Source organism: Eufriesea mexicana, unplaced genomic scaffold, assembly GCF_001483705.2.
Source record: "Eufriesea mexicana isolate 0111107269 unplaced genomic scaffold, ASM148370v2 scaffold793, whole genome shotgun sequence".
In the NCBI taxonomy this organism is placed as follows: Eukaryota; Metazoa; Arthropoda; class Insecta; order Hymenoptera; family Apidae; genus Eufriesea; species Eufriesea mexicana.
Window position 1 is genome coordinate 507,233 of NW_016908959.1, and position 9,552 is coordinate 516,784.

Sequence of the window (9,552 nt, forward strand, 5' to 3'; positions counted from 1 at the left end):
GACGCTCTTAAAAATTGAAGTATCTCTGAAAATGATAAAATCCGGAAAATTTTTCTGAAAATTTTGCTTAGTATTTGGAACATTATAACGCGTGTACCTTTTTCTCCATTTGCGCGTTGTAATTGTATATTATTACCATATACCTTGAAATCATTGAAAATCCTGGAAATTTTGCTGCTGTTATTTAATGTTTCAGAAAGCATGAAGCCTTCTGATTATTTGCTGTCGTAATAGTGTATTATTAATGTATACAACCATTAATCAGAATGGCATTAATTTACGGTATTACCTACAAGAACGGTGGTTTTCACTTCGTTGCTTTTGAAATTGGATAAAGATTCAAAGAGACTTTAAAGACACCGAAGGCCTCGGAAATTTCTTTTGTTTCCGTTTAATTTGCAAGCGATATTACCATAAGCAAGAGATTATTACATCACAACGAAAATTTTATCTTGGTAACCGTAACGATTCAGTGCAGGCTTACGTGGCACGGGCTATTATATCACGGTATCTGAAACTGTGACGATACAGTCTATGCAGAAAGAACAACCGAGTCACCTTCGAACATGTTCCGAGTTCCTCAAGGACGAGCCACGTCCGAGGGACCCAGGTCCGATTATGGTAGGTCGATTACCTACCTTCCAAGTAATGTGACTCCCCACGTTCCTCTCGACCTTTTCGTCCATCGGGAAGAACATCAAAATTGCACCGTTCAACGGTACGTGAAATTTAAGAGTTTATTTCGATCTTAAACCGAGTAATTGGCTTGTTTGCTCGAAACGAAATTTATGATCGTAAAACAATCGGGCAAACTATGCTTTTTCCCGACCATCGGAGCCTTCGTTGCACTCCATTCGCTCTGCTCGCGTTCTCTTCTCGCGTTCCAACGGAGTAAGGGAAGAAATGCACAGCGAGAAGAAGCCACAGAGTCGTAGTATGGACGAGGTATGTAAATTTTGTGGTGCGTTCTACGCACAAGGGCGAGAATGCCAGGCGTAGAAGGTTCGTACGATAACGTCTTCGTAAACGAACATCAGGTCTGGACAGATAAGCGGATGGAACGCAGAGATGCTTAGCTGCTGAGGGACCGAGGTAATCAGTGAACAACCTCGCCAGGGAAGCAGGCAACTTCTGAAGGGAAGGCGTCGTCCGATAAACTAGCCGTGCAAACAAATGTGGTTGCATGATAAGTTGCAGTTTCATGGAGGAAAACCTACAAAGAGAAAAGTTGGTTAGATATCGGATAAAATGTTTTATCAGCTGCGAGATAGCACCGCAAGAAGTTGCGTGCTTCGTGTGCAGCTCTGGAATTTAAAAGAATTTAAAGAGAGAAATTGAAGAAGAATGTAATTAGCCAGCGTTTGATAGTTATTAAGGAGAGTCGCATTATTATAGATCACAACTCCGTTTGATTCCGCGAAACAGAGTATTCAGCAGGGGTTATAGCATATGTTTGAGGCTGTTGCGTAAGAATTCCAAACGTAATTCGTTTAGCAATTTTTTAATTGGAAGACACAGCAATTAAATGATTGCTCGCTAAACGAGGGAGCGCCAAAAATAATGCAACTGCGTACAGAGGCATACACTTTGCTTTCAATAAAGTAGAACGTCACCGCGATAATTAGTGATAATTAAGGAATAATAACAAGCTTTGAGGCAGGTTGCGTGATAGCGTCATCTTTGTTCGACGTCTGACGGCCAATGAAAATTAATCTATGAGCGTATTAAGCGCATCCTTGACTGCAAACTTTTTCATTTATCTTTATTCCATCCTCGCGCATACAACAGTTTTTGTTATTTATTTTCTGTCCCTATCCTGCGCTTGAAACTTCATCTTTGCGTACATGCGTGACGAAAGCGTTACCGTTACAGGGACCAAATTACGAGTAATTAATCTTCGTTTCTTGGCACCATTGACGAAATTCTTTTAAAGAAGATCGAGGTTAATTTACCGACATTTCGTGTAATCGCGGGGTGGTTAACTTGCGATTAAAGGCGAATCAAAGGAAATTAATGTCACGACGATCGAACATCGAAGGCGGATGTAATGTTTCACAAACGCGGTTAAATTTCCCGTGACACTGAAAGTTTAGCAACCATTTCCCTATATTAATTTCGAATTTGCAATAATTCGATAATATATTCACCTTCGCAATAGGTTACCTCGACTATTTCAGAAAAGCCGTGACGTTTAATCGTTAACGTTCAAATTAAAAATATCACTGTTTATGATATAATACAGCGTACATAACATTGACATTGTGGTTTCCGGTTGACAATCAAAGATATTGTGTCACCGGATAACGGCGATGGCGGAGTAGCTACAAAACGGAGAAGTTTATGCTGTAGACCGCGTGGGTGTGTCGCGTATGTGGGAAATCTTGCGAGAAGGGCCACTCATTGCATTCTATTAAAGAAACGAGAAATTTCATACCAAAACGTCTGGAGCCTCTCCTCGACGCAACTTGTCATCAGATTATTTTCTTCCCAAATCCATAAATCGTTGAAAAATATCTTTCTCTCTCAAAAATATATTCGTGGTGATAACGTTTACGAGGAATTTGAAAGAAATACAAAATGGAAAGAAAGGAGAGAAAAGAAAGTGGATAAAGAAGATAGTGGATTGTAGATGAAAATACAAGATAAGAGAAGATGCTTAAAAATATAAAAGCAGATAAAATAATAAAATAGGAATATTGAAACATAGAGCAAAGAGCAAGAATATGTTTTTGACCTAAGTTAAAAGAATAAGTTATCCAACGAACGCTGCATCGCTGTGGTCTGTTCTGTAGATACCGAGAGGCCGTCCAGAACATCGGCGCCGCATGTTCTCCAACACAGCTACTTACGATGTAAATTTACAAGACAGACAGACCATCCAATGAAGATGATAAAACCTGAAAATCGTATGAAGTGTAGCGCGCCGTTTTGACGAAGAACCGTCTTTCGTTAATATCAAATATACGTTTAGATTGCTGATACCATGTGTCTCACCATGCTTAATCCGATAACATAGGCAAAACCATTCAATGGTATCGTTTGGAATTTGTTTCTTCGTGCTGTATTCTTTTCTTGACATTTTTGTGTTCAGCCCGTACTTTTTTCTTCCTTTTTTCCTATTCATACAAAAATATAACATTTTTCATCTGTCAAAGGTAAAATAAAAATATACTTTTTGATTTAAAAATCGATTATCGGGACAAAGCTCAGACAAAAAGTATAGAAATTAAATAAAAATTATAATTTACTGTCTTGTCGATGTAATTGGCTATTAACGAAGATCTTATCCGTTGGTTAATTTTCGTGAAAAAATTTGGCTCCCTTTTATACTCCCTTTTATTTAAAAATATACATGTTTGCCGGTCAACGATCAATTTTCTGTACTTACTTCGGTATAAAAACCGGCAGTGGTTGCGCCTAATTCAGGGTGATTTTAAGCCGTTCACGAGACCATATTAACGATTCCATTTTGTGTCGTTGACCTTCCCCGTCCACGATCGATACTCATCGTTCCGTGAAGAACAAAGGTTAACGTGTAATAGATACGCGGTTCGTAGCTGTAACGATCGTTGCTTTACGATTACTTTCTCGATACTTTGAAACGTTTACATCGCAATGCGAAAATATATACATGCATCCTACAGGATATATTTTACATTCTTTTTTATATCGAAAAATCAATTCGAAAAATCACTGAAATTACTTCGATAATTGTTAAGATGAGATCAAAAGTAATTACCTGTAAAAACAATAAATTAAAGTTAATATATCAATAATCAATAATTACTATCGATAATCACTTGCGCCATTTTGATTATGACTGCGTTTGAATTTTGTTAGAAAACATGTGACACATGCTCCGATAGATGGTGCTTCCAAATTTTACATGTATACTTATTTTCATTCTTGAGACAAATGTTGATGTGCGTTTGTGTCATTAACTCTGAATTCATTTCACGTCAGTGGTCGAATTCATACGTGTATCTTCTCTCTGCAACAGGAGCGACATATTTGAACGATAGCCATTTACAAAATTTCTTAACGATAATGTTACGCGTGTTGTAAACATGCTTGTTTATAACTGAGTAACAACCGACAATGTATCTGCATAAAAGCTACCAAATGTTCCGGGTCACGTAGATGAAAAAGTAATTAACAAATGCACGGGAATTGTTTATTACAAAGAAATAATGTAAGCTCGTAAAACGGCGTTCGCGAACTAGAGTAAACGCGACCCTGGCTTCTCGCCTTGGATCGACTCGTCTCGTGGAACACCGTACACAGCAGCACAATCGCGCGGCGTGAATGGAAATTACGCAGTCCAGTCGAGATATTTCCTCGCGACAACGACGATTTATCGATTCCAGTCAAGGATATTCGATGGATCGATGTACATATATTGGAAGTACAACCAATACGACGTTGCCGCTTTTTAAAAGTTCGATCGATCTTCTGCGATTCTCGAAACATTCTCGCGTGAGCACGTTATTTCCTACTCGCAGAAACGAGTTTATTTCGTATTCGTTTATTTCGTTACCATTATACAAAAGGTTATAGACATTTCGAGAACACGAAAATCCTTAGATATTTCGAAAGTTTCGAGAGTTCAGTTAACCATACAAGTTCTCTTCCTCTTCTTAATTAAATCAACCTAAATATTAGAAGATTAAGTCTCTTGTAAGATTTCGAAGACTTTACGAGTCGATTTTGACTAATATATAATCTAAACATTCATTTGCTTAAAACTTCGCAAACTTATACGCGCTGTCTAGTGATGAAACGCCGCGATTCTCGTGTAGACAGTGACGTCATTAGAATTCGAAATTTCTGTTCGATCGATCGATCGATTCAAGGTCCCGATGCCTCGCGTGTTGTGTCGAACTTCTGAATACCTCGAAATCTACCCGCGCGGTTTGAAAGACCTGTTCTCGTTCCAAAGAAGAATCGCTGTATACGGCAGACATATGTATTTTCGTTGAAACGTGTACCCCGTAATATGCGGACGAATAACGACTAACGACGCTCGAATAAATTGACGTCTTTTTAAAGTCTGTAGGGAGACAGGCAACGATTGAGAGTTGAACGTTTAATCGAGCCAGCTTTCAGAGCATGAAAATTTATACTGACGTCAAACTTCGTACATTCTCGGCTATATGTCGTTTCGCCAATTATTACTTTATCCGGTGGCGTTAGTTCGTCACGATCGACTGACATCCTGTTCTCCGACGTGCGAGCCGTTGCTTCCATTTTCGAGGGAAAAATAAAACAACGACAGTTACGTAGAAATATCAATTTTCCTTGATTGCTTTAATCGATAATACAAAGTGATAGTGATTTTCGAAGAAATCGCTAAGTGGTAATGAATATTTGGTAATTACCATTATTAATGTTATTTGAAAATGGTAAATTTTCACATTTCTAATCTTTATTTATTTCAAAAAGGTTTATAATAAACGTGACGATGTAATCGATACGAGGGAAACGCTTATTCAGCAGAAGCAGAAGGGGACATTTAATAGAGGAAGAACATAGGAATCGATGGTTGAAATTTATAGCGATCTAGGCCACAGGTTGAACGTTTAATGTATAGTAGGCTAGTGCGTAAAACAACCGAACGACCCTCCTCATGAACAAGTTGTCGAGTATGCAATCTATAAATTGATTTGAATCATCATTTGTCCAAGCTTAGTCGCATTATCGTTGCAATGAAAATCCGTGACGAATGCTTGTTCGCACGCATCCTATTCGCAATTGAGTCGAGCATCGAACACAAAAACTCGTACTTTACGATTAATTCCATTTTACTTTGTAGATATTCACGGTATAATATGACCTATTGGTATACTGTTAATGTGTCTTTGGAATCCTAATAATTCTAGCTATGGTGCTTATTTATTGCTGAAATATAAAAGCATAGACACTGCTTAATTTTGAAAACCTTGATTGATAATTCGAATTTTATTTTAATTTTAGTCTTTCTGGTTTGTCGCTTAAAAATTACGGGATAAGAGTTCTAAATAGGATGATCTTTGAAAATCTTCCATGACTTAGTAAATACTAACTAAAACTAAATAAGTGTCTTGTTCGATACTTTCAGATCGATACCATTATGAGGAAGAGCACGCGGAAGGACAGTCGTCGCTCGAACATGGACCAGTTGATGAAATCTCTTACTTGTCAGATGAAGATACAGCTAATGATGAAGAAGCGTTTGAAAGACATCGTCGGGACGTCGGTAAAGTCGACGAGAAAGCAACCCTCTCGACCGAACAAACTCCACATGAGCAACAACAACCACGGCAACAGGTCGCGTCGCAGCAGTCACAATCACAGTCACAGTCGCAACCACAACAACAACTGTTAAAGGTTGCAAATTCGTCGAAAGTGCAAATAAATGTTTCCTATTTTACGGATTACATGACAGAATCCTCGGTTTCTACATCACCCCCATCCTTGTCCACGTTTTCGACGGCCGAACAAGAACCTGCGATGACTTCAGCTACAGTCGGTGAACAGGAGACTTCGACAAAACAGTCGATGAAACTTATTCGAAAAAATCCTACTAACAAGGAATCGGTAAGATTTTAGGGTAGTTTCTAATGAGGGCTGTGGTAAGGAACAAAGGAATCATGGGTCGAAAACTCAAAAGCGTCTTGTCTCGAAAAAGGTTTATTTCGCACTGTGGTCTTTGCTTAACTGCTCGAGTGTCTCTTAAGAACTACTGATGTCTCGTCACGCGTTGAGTCTTCGTCCTTTCAGGGCTCTTTGAGTTTACGCGAGCACAGAATTATCGCTATAAATTTTAATATAGTACTATATTCAAATATATACTTAAACGACTCTGGAACTATCACGGAAGGCTTGAAATATGAAAATAATTATCGAGGAAATAATATATAATTAACGATTAATTTTGTTTGATTTGTATAGGTTCCACTTATAGAACGAGGTAATTCTAATGCCACAAATACATCAACCGAGACTAATAAAAACCTGACGAAAGAAACAGAAACCGAAATGGAATCTACGGATAACAAGGACGATACCGATGGCAATATTGGAGACATATCCATTAGCAAATTTTCGGATTTAACGAACAAAACTCTGACCCAGCATAATATTATGAAAACGGAGAACGACACGCATCAATATTACAACAGCACATTTATCATCGATGAAACCGTGGGGAAAAAGTACTGGGTAGATATAGACAATCATCCGGATTTGAAAGTCAATTACTTACTCAGTCAAAGCCACCGTCGAGCTGCGGTGAGTGTATGACATGTTTACCATTTTATACATATAATGCATTAAAATACAATTAATGCTTTCTTTCCCTCCTCCTTTTTTCTTTTTTTTTTTGTTCTCTTATAACAGACAGTCAAATTGAAATTCGATTTCCCTTTCTACGGTCACAAAGTTCGCAACATCACCATTGCCACCGGTGGATTTTTATATACTGGCGAGTACGTTCACAGCTGGCTAGCTGCCACACAATATATAGCACCATTAATGGCGAATTTCGATACTCGTTTATCTAATGACAGTTACGTGAAATATGTCGACAACGGTGAGTAGTTAGAAAATAATAATGAGAGAGGAATTGTTCGATCGCAAATAAACAAATTATAAATAGATGAGAACGTTAATTGTAGGAACGGCATTTACGGTCGTGTGGGAGAAGGTGGTATTGCAAGACAAACCAGATGCCGGTGCATTCACTTTCCAGGTAACACTGCATCAGAATGGTGATATTGTATTCGTATACTCGGTCATTCCACTGACAGTCGAACTCATTGAAGACAGGGCGCATCCTGTTAAAGTTGGTCTTAGCGATGCATATATCATGGACAGGATAGTTTTCTGTGAGTAATTGGTATTATTTCATTTCGAATTATAATCAATATATCATTGCGATTAACAGTAATCAAATCATATGTTCTTTTCTTTCCTCATAGTCGTTCGCAAAAAAACAATCTACGAGTACCATCGTGTAAACTTTAATCGACAGGATATCAGAAATTGGACAGTGATTTATCTAAATGCATTACCCACTTGTTTAGAAATGGATAATTGCAGGGATTGTTTGACAAAACTAAAAGATTTTGATTGCAAGTGGTGTTCAGAATTAAATCAATGCAGTACTGGAACGTTTAGGTCACGACAGGATTGGCTATTGAAAGGTTGTGATGTACGGATGATAAAAGAAGTTGACAATTGTCCGTTACCAACTACAACACGTAAGGAACATATCGATGAATATAATCACGTTTTACATATGCATTCAGAAGAAACTGTTACCGTTAGTGAAATGAATGCAAAGCATTCTGGAACGAGTCCTTTTGAGCGTTGTAAGATTTCAATGTCTAATTATACTATTACTATAATCTAACGTTGACGAATAAATATTTTATTTTTAATTTTTTTTAGCACGGGACAATATGAACATAGGAGTGTCAGGAATTATCGGAATTCTTTTTGTAATTGCTTTAGTCGTAGCTTTAGCAGCTTGGGCTGCATATGCTTATCGCAATCCTCATAGTGCGTCCGGGCAAATGTTAATTAGGGTGAGAATCGGTTGCATTTGCGTGTTGCAAAAAAAAAGGAAGTGGTGAGTCATTTCAATGAAATTGTTGTGTATTGTTTTCAGTATCGACCAAGTCAGTGGAGTTGGCGAAGAGGAGAAGCACGCTATACAGCAGCAACGATTCACATGTGAAAAACGTGTAATCGAGATGCAATCAGCAATTAGTACAGAACTGTCGAACCAAACTTCCTACTAAATATATACTGTATCAAGTCTGCAAGTTTATGTACGGAACCGTTTGCCTGCAATGATGCATGTGTCGCTTTATTAATTGCCATATGTGAATTCATAAATCATACTTGTTGATATTAACCTAAAATACCATTTTTAATTATTAAGAATATATTCATGTTAAAAAATATATAATTGTGTTAAAAAAAACAAGTATTTCAGATCGTAAGTCATATCTTAAACTTATTAACGCAAATTTTAGAAGAAATGGCAATTAAATTATTAGAGACAAAAGTATAGAAAAAACTTTTCAAAGTGACCTTCGTTGTATCAGCGGGTATAATAACGAGAGTTTATTGAGATTTTAAATTTTGTACAGTAATGTTAATGTTATAGAAACAAGTGAAAACGAGTTTATACTTACTGTTGCCCGTAAAAACAGAACTGATCTTTCATACCGCATAATTTATCTAAAATTTTCTTTTTAATAGTTACTGCATCGTAATATTCGAAAGATGAAATATTTTTAGAGCAAATGATGAGAATGCATAATGACTTAACGAAAACATTTATGTTTTCTGATTCAAAGTAACCGTATTGTTGAAAGACGGGCAAAAAATCCTTCTCTTGGATATCGAGCATTTATGTGATTTTAGTATCATGTGGTATATTTTGTTATTGTTTAAGAATTCGTTTTTTATCGTTATATAAACTACAATAATTGTTTATAATAATAATATATATATATATACATATATGTATATATATATATGTATGTATGTATTTATAAATTA

At 37.0% G+C, this 9,552-nt stretch overlaps 1 protein-coding gene across 3 annotated transcripts in view; it reads left to right on the forward strand.

The window, feature by feature from the left end:
* Window positions 1-9,392, forward strand: part of l(1)G0289 (plexin domain containing lethal (1) G0289) — a 26,624-nt gene extending 17,232 nt beyond the window's left edge. The window contains exons 1-8 of one of the 3 annotated variants that reach the window (XM_017899175.1): window positions 5,569-5,642; window positions 6,098-6,576; window positions 6,931-7,269; window positions 7,378-7,570; window positions 7,656-7,865; window positions 7,959-8,351; window positions 8,431-8,567; window positions 8,651-9,392. In XM_017899175.1, coding sequence (XP_017754664.1) covers window positions 5,627-5,642; window positions 6,098-6,576; window positions 6,931-7,269; window positions 7,378-7,570; window positions 7,656-7,865; window positions 7,959-8,351; window positions 8,431-8,567; window positions 8,651-8,719 — 1,836 coding nt within the window. In that variant the 5' untranslated portion in view covers window positions 5,569-5,626 and the 3' untranslated portion in view covers window positions 8,720-9,392. Of the gene's footprint in view, window positions 1-5,568; window positions 5,643-6,097; window positions 6,577-6,930; window positions 7,270-7,377; window positions 7,571-7,655; window positions 7,866-7,958; window positions 8,352-8,430; window positions 8,568-8,650 lie in introns of those variants that run through there. The other 2 variants (XM_017899174.1, XM_017899176.1) reach the window with 2 other exon arrangements.
* The last annotated feature ends 160 nt before the right edge of the window (window positions 9,393-9,552 follow it).